The 15179-nt window shown below is 37.8% G+C and overlaps 1 protein-coding gene across 1 annotated transcript in view; it reads right to left on the minus strand.

The window, feature by feature from the left end:
* The window catches only part of LOC131232227 (alpha-mannosidase I MNS4), a 40078-nt gene that overhangs the window by 14892 nt on the left and 10007 nt on the right, over positions 1–15179 (minus strand). Inside the window, exons 5-7 of the mRNA XM_058228423.1 lie at positions 8157–8247; positions 3833–3888; positions 2772–2844 (exon numbers count right to left, since the gene is read on the minus strand). Coding sequence (XP_058084406.1) covers positions 2772–2844; positions 3833–3888; positions 8157–8247 — 220 coding nt within the window. The remainder of the gene's footprint in view (positions 1–2771; positions 2845–3832; positions 3889–8156; positions 8248–15179) is intronic.

Raw genomic sequence — 15179 nt, forward strand, 5'->3', positions numbered from 1 at the left:
TAGAGTAATCCTTGATTGTAATTTCCAGTATGAATACTGCGTCCAACATGAAACTTATGATTGGTAGTAAAACATCGATTTTCCTGTTGAGACCCAATTCTATCTTCAGAGATTTCTTGAGATACTTTCTTACGAAGTTTCGTTATGGCATCTATAATTGCCTCTGGTTTAGGTGGGCAGCCTGACAAATAGACATCCACGGGAATTAGCTTATCGACTCCCCGAACGGTACTATAAGAATCGGTATTGAACATCCCTCTTGTAATGGTACAAGCTCCCATAGCAATGACATATTTTGGTTCAGGCATTTGCTATATATATATATATATATATATATATATATATATATATATAGAGAGAGAGAGAGAGAGAGAGAGAGAGAGGCATGTGCACCTTCTTTGGTGAGCACCAATGCACACCTTTTCAGGTGAGCAGCACACGTGTGCTGGGCACAAAATCTGATCGCTCCACGTGATGCGGCACCCCATGAAACCCCCCCAAGCCCAAATTTCAGCCCGATTCAAAACTCTGGTGGGCCATAGCAAAGAGAGAAGCAAATCAAGGGACTAAACTGTTTTTTATTTGCCATGGCCCACCAAAGTTTTGAATCAGGCTAAAAATTTGGCTTGGGGGTTTCAAGGAGTGCTGCATCACGTGGACCGTTCAGATTTTGTGCCCAAGACACGTGTGCGAAGGTGTGCTGGTGAGCATTTATATATATATATATATATATATATATATATATATATATATATATATATAGAGAGAGAGAGAGAGAGAGAGAGTTGTGCACGAGTCGAGTCAGCTCGGTCAGCTCGCTTGACTCGACTCAGAAAAAGCTTGACTCGCCTTGTCTCAAAATTGGATTCGGACTTCAGACCAAGTCGAGTTGGTTTTTGGAGCTCAAAAAAATTTCGAACTGAGTTCAAGCTTGCTTGAGCTTGACTCCACTCAGATCGAACCTCAACTCGAATCGACTCGAATTGAATCGGCTTGGTGACTCGATCATTTTGATATTGACGCTGCCCACTGAGTGTTTGATGAAATGACTCAACAAAGTGTTGTTTCGGGTGCATACATTCTTTGCGAGATCGGCTGGTGGCGAGGAAGGAATGGATACAAAACAAATCACTACCAAAAAAAAAAAAATTTACATTATAAAACTACCCTCATATCTTGATTTTGATACTGCCCGCCAAGTGTTTAATGAAATACCTGTAAACTGCTGTTATTGTTTTGCATTCTGTGAGAAATTGAAGATGCACTCTATGTGTTTGAGAAAATGTCGCACAGGCTCGAACTCGGCTCGAACTGGCCCGAGCTGCTGACCGAACCGAGCTGAGCTGGCCAGTCAGGAGTTCGAGCTAGGGTTAGCTACTGACCAAGCCGAGCCTAGCCGTGCCAAGCTCGACTCGATTCAACTCGTGTACAGCTGTGCGTGAATGCGTGTGTTAGGGAGGTTTATCCCCCTAGTCTTTAGATGATCCAAGGTCAGAAGTTTATCAATAGCTGTGTCCAAACAAAAATAACAACTTTGGGGAGCACAACCATCTATTTTTATTGTAAAATGTAGCCTTGATCCCTAAACCATCCATTTTCTTCATACACGTAACCCAACTGATGAGCAGCCCAAGGCATATCCATGGTTGGATCCGCTTGATGAATTGCCAGGATCAGGCACATGTTCCACACTCGCATGTGTATCGTGAATACCATTCTCGATAATATTCATGCAAATATCCCTCACAAGGCTCTTGTAACATAAATAACACAGAACACATTACATTTGTGCCACTAAGAGCTTATCTATAAATCTAGATTATTAAATTGAAAGCCTTGTCTGATGTGAATCAATTGAAAAAATTGTTTGTCTTATATCGTATATCACCATGTCAGAAAATTAACAGAAATTTCAAGTCACAGCACACATATAGAGACTCATTTCACTTTGTGACCAAAAAAGAAGAAGAAATAAAGAAAAATAATAATAATAATAAGAAAAAGGAAAAAATGAACAACCAACAATCATTCAAGTTATTCACATAAATATCTCAAAGTGTAGTACGAGTCATATACAGCTTAGCTTGCCTGTACAAGTTTTAAGTTTTATGTGCCTCATTCTTCCATTGAAAGAGATTTAATCTTCATTACAACCACTGGTTGTATTATATGAGCAAAGAGACATTACCAACTTAGAATGCATGAGTTCAGTACGAACATTGAAAACCAATCTGCACCACAAAAGTAAAATGAAAACAACTAGAAACGATTAATTCATTAGCGCCTGTTTGGTCGCCAGTAAAAATGATTTCATCTTGGTTGCCACTAAAAAATTATTTCATCTAATGAGATGAACACATTTTTAGGTGGCAACCACACAGGGCTGATGGTATACAAAGAAAATATGAGCTAATGCCTAATGCTGACTTGTGCCAACTGCCAAGTACCATACCCTTTTCAAACATTCTGAATCTTGCGAACCTTCCACAGCATTATCGAGAGAATAATATCTAGCTAGCATATGAAATGAAGAAGATTTCTTCAATTGATGAAGAAAAAAAAAATCTTATAAAGCTATCAATGCTTTAAAAACTCCACAACAGATAAAAAGGCGAATCTATAATGAACTGCATAACAAAGAAAATAGCATAAGATGTAACAAAGACGCAAGTCAATAATGAGCATTTTTTAGTGTGGAAGGAAGTTAGATACTACAAATCAAAGCAAGTCATTCATGTTATTGGCAAAAGGCAAGAGATAGTAATTATTACCAGGATCATTTGTTAAGCGGCTTAGTACCCCAAACTCTAAAGTTAAAGTTCCACCACCAGCAGTTGACGTTATCTATACAAATAATGAATTGATAATTTGAGATACTTTGCTGAAGAGACCACAGACATGGACATGAAATAAAACAGGAAAAACAAGGATCATAAAGCAACAGTAAACCATAGAAGATTCAACCAAGATCTTAGAAAATACATGCCATCACATCTTTTCATACTGCGGACAAAACTAAACAGAGCATTGAGATTCACAGTTACAATAGTTTGTTCTTGTGTGTTGTAGGTAAGAAGACTTACCGAATTGAGGGCACATTTATTAGTCACAGTAAGAAATTGAGACTGTTAATAGTCCACACACAAACTCTGCACAAAGAACCCTGCCAAGGCTACTCTAATCCTACTCTCTTACATGTGCCAATTAGCTCATGCAAGTGACGTCCAACCTGATCATCAGGGTCCCCATCGTATACATGCCTTGGTTGGAAGTCAGTCCAGATCAGTCAGGGAGCCTCACATGCAAATCAAATTCAGATTGTCGGTCAATCTTTTTAACATCAAATGCAAGTTTTTAACTGTCCATTATATGCATGTGTGTGTGTGTGCGCGAATGACCACTTGATTAATGGGGTAGCCTGACTTATGTGATATGCACACACAGACAGGATCCAGCCTTATGGCAAAATATCTCCCATCTACACATTGGGGAGAGTAGGACTCAGTCACAGCTCTTCTACATATACCCACAGGTATGTACTCGTGGTTGCACCAACAAACCAAAAACAACTGTCCACAATTGAAGTCTTATCAACCACTGACTTGAGTTTGGTGAGGCAAAAAAGTGCAGAGGGGATTACTAACCAAAAACTCAATCTAGCAACCAAGTTCCAGTGTCTTATAATAAATGAATCAACAAACTATAAGATTTATCTTAGATATGCACTACTAATAGCTTCAGAAGTACTAGGAAAACAAAAAAAAAGAACAAAAAACCTTTGACACAAGAACTTATACTCAGGAGAAACAACAAAGGCAGTGAGAAACCTTGCCTTGCTTTCATTTTCATCAACTCCATGCAGTAGATTAACAGATCCAAAAGGAATTCCTGCAGCATATCATAATTAAAAGAATCATGACATGGTAATAATAATAAATGTGGCAGAGATAGCCAATACAACAAGATGATCTAGCTATGTTTTCTCTAGCAAGACTATACATTTATGCCCACACTTGTCCATGTAAAATATGAAAAAGAAACGAGAAATCTTTAACAAAGTAGCAAATAGAAAAATCTCAACAATACAATCATGTAGCTAATCTTCAAGGTCCACAGGCTTCTCCACAGCTAGGATACCAAGATACTTCAAAATAGGAATGCATCTGTTGAGTCTGGTACTGCAATTTTATGTGTGACATCCAAATCAGGCTGCATTTCTGGCAAGCCCAAGCCGTAATCACCCTCAGTAACTCTGCTAAGCTGATTTTATTTTTCTCTTTGGACTCTCTTGGATAACATTGGAGGTTACAAACTGTCTACTAGAGTTGGGACAAAATTGACATCAATTAAAAAGGAAAGAAAGAGCTTGCAGCTTCAGGTTGTTGATATCCTTCTGCAGTCTGCAGTAATTTTGAGAAGAGTAAAAGGGAATCTTGAAAGGTGGATTGCTTGAGATTCAGGTGACTGTAAAAGGAACTAGAGTTCTAAATTATTGAGAGCCGTAAATACACATCCTTCAGTCCTTTAGCAGAAGCATTTGTTTTAGTTATCATCTCATTAATCACATCTACTTTCTTGTTGATAAAAGAATGCGGAAAATCATCAAACGATTTTCTTTTCTTAATTTATTCTTCTGATTATTCTATTTTTTATTGCTTACAAATACTGTCTTATAAATCATAACCAATGATTGCAGTATCGATAATATCAGCCGATATTATCAGTATCGCACAGTATGGATATGATATTGGGCTTTAGTTAGGAAACCTAGAATTGGTCGATATGTCACAATGTATCGCAATGTATCACTATGTATTGCAATGAATCAACAATACCCTAAGCGTGTCAGTCCCGTTTACGAAAATATTGAAAAAATTGCCAAAACGCTAAAAATAATCTATTTTTTTAATGATCTCTTTGCTTTCATTACATTCCTAAGGAAATTTCAACCACTCCTTTTCAATTGTTTGGAGAGGAAAGGGGAGTTAGTGGCAGAAATATTGGAGAGCGTGCGTACCGGAACCCAAATTGGTGAGTTTTTGCGAATTTGAACAGTTCTTGTTTACATTCCTTGGAAACAGTGCAATGAAGTTCATAATTTCATGATTTTACATAAGTTTGCATGCTCAACAAAGGTTTTGACCTTTGATTTTCGAATTTGGGAAAATTGGGGAAATCTGAAATTTCCTCCATTTTACCCATTTAACTTGCAATTAAAGTTTGAAAAAATCACATTCGAGTGCTTGGAGGCTGATTTACAGATTGACAGAACTTTTTTTTAAAAATATTATTAATTAAAAATGTTGAAAATCAATTGAAAATAATTTTATTTGAAAACAATTAGATTTACTAGATGTTACGTACACCTACTATTTTGTATATGTGAGTGTATATTGATCTTAACATAAGCACTTGTTTATTTATTTCCAAATTTTATTTTTTATTTTTTTAATTATAAAATAAAAAAATTTAAATATATTTTTAAATAAATGCACCATATATCGTAGGGGCATAATTTAGTGTTAGTATTCACTACATTGAATGTGCTAATAAGTAATATGAATTATAGAAATATTAGTGATTTATTTATTTAATGTTTTATATGAATTGATTTTTAATACAGTTGCACCACTTTTATCTAACAACGCATAGTTTAGTACCCTATACAAAGAAAACTTATTGTGTGTACTTGATTTTTGTAATCTTTTGAGTTCTAAGCATATAATGATATCTTTTTTTAACATCCCCTAAAGTTTCACTGAAAAATTCGACTAATTTCCCAATGTTTCCCAAAAAACAATGATGCATACATCTGATATTTCCCATGCAATATCCGATATGTTTCCATATCGCAAGGGCATGATACATCCATCAATACTGATACTAAAAACATTGGCCATTACAGAGAATTATTGGCACCTCATATTACATCCTGAACACATCTCATCTTCTTCAAGGTTGTACCAAAAATTAATTTCATTAAATATGCAATGTGTGACATGCACAACCACCCATCATTAAGTGTGTCAACGTGCCACATGACCCAATGTGCCACATGTGCCACCTCATCTTCAAGCACCCCAAACGTGCAAATGTACCACGTCTTATTGTGCCACATGTACCACTTGTGCTGCCATCCATCTTTAAGACAAGGTATTCAATAACGATAATGGTGGCCGTAACGGGCACCACCATTACCTTTATGATACAAGCCAAACTGCCTTTATGGCCTCTCTTTTTTTTCGAAAAAAAAAGAAGAAGAAGAAGGGTATCAACCCTACAACAGCCATTACAGGCCTTTTTTTGTAATGGTCGTTATGGCCATGCCATAACCATTTTTTAAGCACTCCACATGCGCCACACATTTCAACATGCTACATGTGCTACATGTGCCGCCATCCAACTTCAAGCATCCCACAACTGCTAATGTTCCATATGTGCTAATGTGTCATGCATGAAAATGAGGCACGTGCCATAATCCATCTTCATTTACTAGCTTACAAAGAAATCAACCCATTAACTGCTAAGCAAGCTTTAGTTGGTGTACCTATCCAATATCCACTTGTGAGCCATCACATATCAGTTGGCATGGATTCCTTTTTTTCCAAAAGGACTTGGTCACTCATAGCTAGTTTCTCAAAAATACAGGCGATGCAACGTGGAAGAGGATGCAAATGGATCAAAGGAAAGAACCCCAACAATCCACTAGCAAAGTGCTAGTGATCACCAAAAACCCTCTGTCAAATCTTCTTCCAAATCAAGCACCAAAAACAAAAAGAAGAGGAAGAAGAAGAAAGAAAGAAACTGATTCTTCTATTCCAAATATCATCATAATGCTTTACACGTTCAAGCATAGCCTTATATAGGCTTAAAACAAAAGAAAGAAACTGTAATGAAATAGAAAATCACCAAAACACTCTTGAATCCTGTCACCACCAGATGGGCCTGATGTAAAGTGGCCATGATGCAGGACAATTAACCACTTGCTCTAAAAGCTCGAACTGTTAGAGCATAGCGAATTAATCCCTTTATCTCATAGCCCAGACCCTACATCTCATGGGTTAGGACCTCGGCCGAACTCCCCTCGTGGGCCCCAAATCACATGGGTCACCTACCTCGAGTGTGTCCCGCATCCCACAGGCTACCCCACTACTCGTGCCCGGTGTGAAATGCGCATTAATCACCCACGATGAGGAGTCTTGAACACGAGACCTCCCCCGTGGGCCCCAAATCACATGGGTCACCCACCCGGAGTGTGTCCCCGCATCTCACAGGCTACCCCACTCGAGCCCGGTGTGAAAATGCCCCTGCATTAGGCCATAACTCACTCAAACGGCATCAGAATTGCATGATCTTAGGGTCGTTTGAAAGCTAACTCAATCCACTATTAAACATGAAATCGTTTGAAAGCTAACTCAATCCACTATTAAAGTGAAATCGTTTGAAAGCTAACTCAATCCAATCTTAAACATGATAAATTTCATGTCATTTTGTCATTGTTTGATTCCCTAGAAGTAACCCACCGAGGAAGTGATGAACATAAAAATGGGAAAAACTTATTAAACACAATCTAATCATAAAACCTGATTAAAAGAAATAAATCCTATAAAGCTAATGACCATTCAATTGAACCCTTGCGCCCCACAGTGTAAGCTGACCGTTGATCTCATTAGATTTATCATTAGACCATGGATCTCGTCTAAATCATCAATCAAAACAATCTAAATGGTTGGATTCTTCATGCATTTGATAAACAGGCTTGTGTGGCCATTTGGTTGCATCAAAAGTTCGTCCGGCTTTGATGATAATGATGATGATAGAAGGTGATATGGCCTTAATCCAAAAAGTTAAATCAGCTCCCAAGTGCATTTTTTGGAATACGGTCAGTTATTATAATTGTTTAACCTAGAAATGGGAGACCCAATTTCGCTAAACACTAAGCTCAACAACTCCAGTGGCTCGGTTACCACATTCATTGCCCACCTCAAAACATAGTTGAATTATCCTTCACATAGCCATCCCCACAAGATGTCATTCATTCTACATTCATTGACATCCCACAGTTCCCACATCCATCACCTGCTAAGTTATTAACATATCCAAGAGACACAGAAATCATTCAACATCTAAATGAGAAATATAATTCCACAAAGTACCTGTAGGAGTGTCAAATGCAGGTAGCAATCTTCGAGCCAAATCTTCAGCCAGATGAAGTAACTGATCGTCGTATGAAGAGATTTTCATGCCCTGCAAAGAAGATATCCTTACGATTCATTGAAAGCTTCTAACACCATGAACAACATAATAAATAGCACAAATCTTGTTGAAAGAAAATATAAGAGATGCCCTTCAAACATTTTATATATATATATATATATAAAAGAGATCAAATGTGTGAACCACAGGATATTCAAAAACCCATACAACGAGCTTCCGAGTTATCACAAGTGCCGAAGGGGGTAAAATTATTTCCTTTGACTGGCCAGTGAATTGATAACTTGAAGCTGCTACTGATGCAATGCAACTCTTTTGATCAAAAAAGAAATAAAAATGATGTGATCATATTAAACAGATGTACATATCACCATAAGAGGTTATTATATTAACCACCGACAATTCAAAACTAAAGCAAGGGTAACAAGTAGAAGAACTATCAACCATGTTGACATCTGACATGATGAGATACATCACAAGAAAGTGAAAAGCAAGAAAGTTGAGAATCACAACCTTTGCGGATAGCTTCAAATGAAAGCTTCAATGTCAAAAAGAGGATCAGTAGCTGACAACAATAAGTTGGGATAAGGCTTAGAAGATGATGATGATGCAAAGAGGGTTGGTTCTTGGGAAACACCACCTTGGACATATCCACAGAGGTGGAACACAATTGAGTAGGCTCATGGCTGGAAAATGTTCAGAGATCTAGTTTGAACAGAAAGCAGGTCAGTTTGCAAGTGCATTCATTTCTTGCTCATGTTACTTCACTAGAATTTCATGCAATCTTCAGGTTTAGGGTTTGCTCAACAATGTAGTAAGAGTTACAAAGATCCTGACAGGGCTAGTTTTCAGCATCAATAAATTCCTAAGTCAACACTCATCGCACCTTGAAAGGAAGTTTTTTTTAAGGGTTGATAATATTTTATTTAAAAAAAAAAAAAAAAACAACAAAAAGATTACAAGAGGGAAAGGGGCATTTTTGGAGATGAACAAAGCATGTAGAACTTTATCATAACTAAAGCTGTACACGAGTCGAATCGAGTCGAGTTTGGATCAGCTCGGCTAATAGCTAACCCCAGCTCGAATTCGGCTCGGCTCGGTCCTTGAGCCTGACTGACCAGCTCGGCTCGGTTCGGTTAGCAGCTCAGGCTAGTTTGAGCCGAGTTCGAGCCTGTGCGACATTTTCTCAAACGCATAGAGTGTATCTTCAATTTCTCACCGAATGCAAAACAATAACAGCACATTACAGGTATTTCATCAAACGTCGGCGAGCAGCATAAAAATCAAGATATGAGGGCAGTCTTATAATGTGAAGGTTTTTTTTTTGTAGTGAGTTGTTTCGTATCCATTCCTTCCTCGCCACCAGCCGATCCCGCGGAGAGTGTATCCACCGGAAACAACACTTCGTCGAGTCATTTAATCAAACATTCAGCGAGCAACATCAATATCAAAATAACCGATTCACCGAGCCGATTCGATCCGAGTCAATTCGAGTAGAGGTTCGATCTGAGTCGATTCAAGTCAAGGTTCAATCCGAGTCAAGTCGAGTCGAGCTTGGGCAAGCTTGTACTCGGCTCGAAATTTTTTCGAGCTCCAAAAACTAGCTCGACTTGGTCCGAATCCAATTTCAAGCCGAAGCAAGTTGAGCTTTTCCGAGTCAAGTTGAGTGAGTTGACCAAGCTAACTCGACTTGTGTACAGCTCATAACATCTCCTTTCATATAGGCTGTAGCATACACTTACATGATTCTTGTGAATGAAGTCTAACTGAGCTATTAAGTTAAGAGTCCCATTGATATAAATTCAATTCTATTTGGCTAGTGAAAAAAAAATAAAAAATCTTCCCTTCCAAAGGAAGGAGCGGAAGAAAAGTAGATGTCCCAATTGTTGAAGTGGAAGGAGGTATGTAGACCTATTGTGGAAGGAGGAACTTAGAGAGCTAAAGGCCATTAATTTAGCTCTCTTAGGTAAATGGTTATGGAGGTTTGGAACTGAAGATAATCGTCTGTGGAAAGAGGTTGTGACTAAAAATACTGCACAGAAATTGGAGGGTGGTTTTCCAAGGAATCAACTGCATACAGGGCATCAACGATTTGGAAGGCGGTTATGAAGGTCGCGAGGAGCTTTATGGAAGGTGCAGTATTCATGTTGGACGATAGTTTTGGCTTCAGATTTTGGGAGGATTTTTGGTGTGACGATAGACCGCTAAACAAGGTTTTCCCAAGACTGGCTAGACTAGCTCCAAACCCAAGTATTCTTGTATGCAATGTATGTAGTATCAGTATCATTACATGTATCGTTGATTGGGGATACGAAAACATGTACATGTATTGATATTGCCAATACCTGGAAACACAGCATTAATGGAGGGAAACATGGAGAAAAAGGTGAATTTTTTAAATAAAACTTTGGGAGATGATAAAAGACACATGTTTAATAAGTTTCTATTTAAGAATTGCAAAAAAGAACTATACATAATAAGTTTCCATTTAATAAGGGCCCAAACCAGTCATTGTCATAAAAAAAACCAGTTCAATAGTAACAAAAATTTATCCATGCATACATATATACATCATCCATGCATGCATACATACTTACATACTTACATGCATTCATAGACACCTATGCATCCATTCATGCATGATACTTCCATACGTGCATAACACATCCATCCATCCATTCATTCATCAATGCATGCATCTGCACACATATCATAAATCCATCCACACATGATACATGCATATATAACTATGAAATAACATAATTACTTTTTTTTAAAAAAATAAACTGATTTTTTATTTTCTCATAATTTTAAAACTCCAAAAAATATTTTTTATTAAAAAATGCAATCTCATCAACATCCATCGATAAATAATAATAATAATAAAAAATAAGTTTTTCATGAAACAATATCATTATTTTTAAAAATAAAACAGATTTTTTATTTATTTATTTGCATTTTTGAAATTTCAAATAATTTAAATTTTTTCTAAAATTTGAAGAGTCATCAAAATCCACTCCCCCAGGCAGAGACTCAACCCCCCAGAGAGAGCGGATCAGGTAAGACCCCGGCCTCACCCTAGACGGTACGGCCCTTACCGTGGGACCCACCTCGATGTATGTATTATGTATCCATGCCGTCCATCCGTTTTTCTATATCATTTTAGGGCATTATCCCAAAAATGAAGCAGAACCAATTATCAGGTGGACCATACCATAAGAAACAATGGTGATTGATCGTCCTACCATTAAAAACTTCTTAGGGCACACATTAATGTTTATGTAGTGTTTATTTACCATCCAATCTATTGATAAGGTCACATAAGCCCGGATGCATTGTTCAAATTATCTCTGATATTATCGTTATCTCTAGGTTGGCAATACCGATAACATCGGTAGTATTGGAAATCCCAGGTATCGGCAATGTATTGCTAAGTATCTCCAACGTATCAACATCACCGATATTTTCAATTGTGTAAATTCCAAGTGTTGCTTGTATTGCCGATGAATCGATATCACCAATATTTTCGACTGTGTAAATTCTAGGTGACGCTTGAATGACAAGTGTATCGGCAATATTTTAATAATATCGCCAACGTAGAGATATCACAAAAAATTTATTTATTAAAAAAAAATCTATTTCAAATTTTTTTACAAGCACATGGTTGTATGCAATGTTCAATTTGTCATTGCTAATATTAATAATATCTCGATATTATTGTTATCGCAACATGCTGATATCAAGACCATAATCTTTCATTTCCTTTGCAATTGTTGATGATCTCTTGGGAAAATATCATGAGTTGTCGATATTCTGTAATATCGATGGACTTTGGGATGGATGGTTGGATGGTTAGATTGTTTCTTATAACGACACATGCTTTTTCTTTTCTTTTCTTTTTTTGTTTTTTTTTGAAGACATAGGGTGTCCCCACCTCTTTTTTGAAGTGAGACTAATCCCTGCGGATACATGCAATCACCCACAACCATGTGTATCGGGTAAAGCCAAGGAGGGAATCAAACCCTCACCTATAACGACACATGCTTTTAAGCCCCCATTAAATGGAAACTAATTGTGTATACATTCTTTTTGCAAATTATTTATTCCTAAATATGCAAATATATGTATTTTAACATCTCGTGAAGTTTCAATGAAAATTCTATCGTTTTTTCCTTGTTTCCCCGCATTTCCAGTTATCAGGGATATCGATATTGTTTCCATATCCTTGACTAGCGAAACTTGTAGCGATACCGATACTTTGAACACTGCATAGATGAAGGGAAAAAACAAATATCAACTTGATCCAAAACTTTTGTGGCCCATTAATGGTCAATGACCACAGTTTTTTATGGTGAGATCCACCTGATAATTGGACTTGCTTCATTTTTGGAATAATGCCCTAAAATGATATGGAAAAATAGATGGATGGCGTGGTGGATACATAATACATACATCAAGGTGGGCCCCACGGTAAGGGTCGCACCGTCTTGGGTGAGGTCGGGGGCTCTCTTTCACTAAGTTTTAGCCGTTCTCAAAAAGGTTAAAACAAAAGATGCAAGGGGAATTGAGGCCCCAACTAATAGTAAGTGCATGCATCACTACCACTCACAACCCAACGCAAAGGATGGCAAACAATGGTAGGCCCCACATAATGACCACTCAAGATTAGTGATTAGACCTTTTCTAACATAATGCATATGGACCATCTCTTTTCATACCCATCGAGCCCTTGACGAGATGTTTAGAATCATCCAATCAAAAGGATTTTGAGTGAGGTGGTCCCACATGATGGACAATTCAAATCAATGATTAGACCTCTATAGTATAATCAATATGGACCATCCATTTTCTTAGCCATTGATTACATATGGTTGGAATCATCAATCAAAGTGATTTTGATAACAATGGCTCTCAGAGGAAAAGTACCATGTTACCGCGGTGCAAATGAAAAGAACCGTGATACCTATTTACAAGAATAAAGGAGACATACAAGGTTGCACTAACTATCGTGAGATCAAACTAATGAGTCATATTATGGGACTTTTGGAGAGTGATTGAGAAAGATTAAGGCACAAGACGGGTGTATCATAAAATTGGTTTGGATATATGCAAGGAAGGTCAACCGTTGAGGCCATTTTCCTACTTAATGACGATGAAGAAAAATGGTGAGAGGAGGATCGATCTCCACATGGTTTTTATTGACTTGGAGAGCATAAAATAAGGTCCCCAGAGAGATAATTTGGTGGGTTGTGAAAGAAATGAGTCTCAACAAGATGTAGTGACATGATTAAGGATGTGTATGAGGGAGCAGTAACAAATGTGAGGACAAGTAGTGGAGAGACAAGTGAGTTTTCAATTATTGTGGGCTTGCACAAGGGGTCTGCATTGAGCCCATATGATTTTGCATTGGTCATGGACGAGTTAACGAGGCATTTACAAGAAGAGGTCCTTTAACATGGTTTTGAACGATGAGATGATGGAGAGGGTAAACACAAGGCTACAACCATGGAGCGATGCTTTAGAATCTAAAGTTTTTAAATCAATCGAACTAAAACAGTGTATGGAATATAATTTTAGGGCATGTTTGATTTTCCATGATACATGTAAACCCTGCCAAATAAGTAATTACTACTTTTTCACATAGTTTGAAAATAGGAGAGTAATTCCACCTCGAAAACCGGTCCAAAAGTGTTAACTTAAATCTATGGACCCCACCATAATGTATATGATATATCCGCGCGGTCCATCTGTTTTATTAGAACATTTTGGGGCATGAGCCGAAAAATGAGGCAGATCCAATGCTCAAATGGCCCACACGAAAGGAAACAATGGCCTTAATTCGTCCCCTATTGAGAGTTGTTTCCTTCATTGGGCCCACATTGAGGTTCGTTCATCATCTAACCCATTCATAGGGTCACATGGACATGGATAAGGGGAAAACACAAATATCAGCTTGATCCAAAACTTTTAGGGGCCCCAAGAAGTTTTTAATGGTAGGCGTTCAATTCCCGTTGTTTCATGTGGTGTGGTCCACTTGAACTTTGGATCTGCCTCATTTTTTGGCTCATGCACTAAAGTCAGCTGGCATAATGAATGAGCAGTGTGGATAAGTCACATACATCACGGTGGGCCCCACATTGATTTCATAAATTTCTCGATTTAAGTGTTAAAAAAGTAAGCCATCACATCTGCACCGGGAAAGATGTAGTAATTACCTAGGTAAATAATTATTACCCATTTATAAGATAACTACGGTTGAGCCGAAAAATCAAACAGGCCCTTAATAAAATGAGTGGAAACAAGGAGTAAATTAAGATTGTTAACCAAGGACACCAAAATGACCTTTTTCGTTATCCTCGGTCCATCATTCATGCGTGGAGAGATTGAGAAGCATACTGCTCATAGAATTAGAGTTGGGTGAAGGAAGTGGAGATGTGCCTCCGGAGTTTTACATGATCGCTCTATACCAATAACGGTACCGGTGTCCTGTAATAGTTGAAATTTCTTTATAAGGAATAATTTGCGAAGGCTTCATATTAGACTCATTATGAGACAGTATCGACCGTTACGAGCCATTTTGAGGTATTCTGTAACGGTAATGGTGGTCATAACGGCCACCACTGTTACTGTTATGATACGGCCCGTTACGACTTTAATTTTAAAATATATATATATATATATATATATATAAAACCACTAATCGGCCTTGTACGAACCGTTACGCGATTCGGGGCCGAAACGGCCGATTCGGATTTTTGTACCCGTATCGGCCGATACGGACCCGATACGGGCGTAACGGCCGATACGGGCGTAACGGTCAGCCGTAACGGTCAGCGCCGTAACGGTCGAAAAACGGCCATTTTTTTTTGCATTTTAAGCTCCGTTTTTGATGTTTTTTCGAAACTTCTTGCTTCCAAACTCCTTCTCACTCCTTCTACTACTAATTTCGACCAACCTTGGCTGGA

Source organism: Magnolia sinica, chromosome 18 (assembly GCF_029962835.1).
Source record: "Magnolia sinica isolate HGM2019 chromosome 18, MsV1, whole genome shotgun sequence".
Taxonomy (NCBI): domain Eukaryota; kingdom Viridiplantae; phylum Streptophyta; class Magnoliopsida; order Magnoliales; family Magnoliaceae; genus Magnolia; species Magnolia sinica.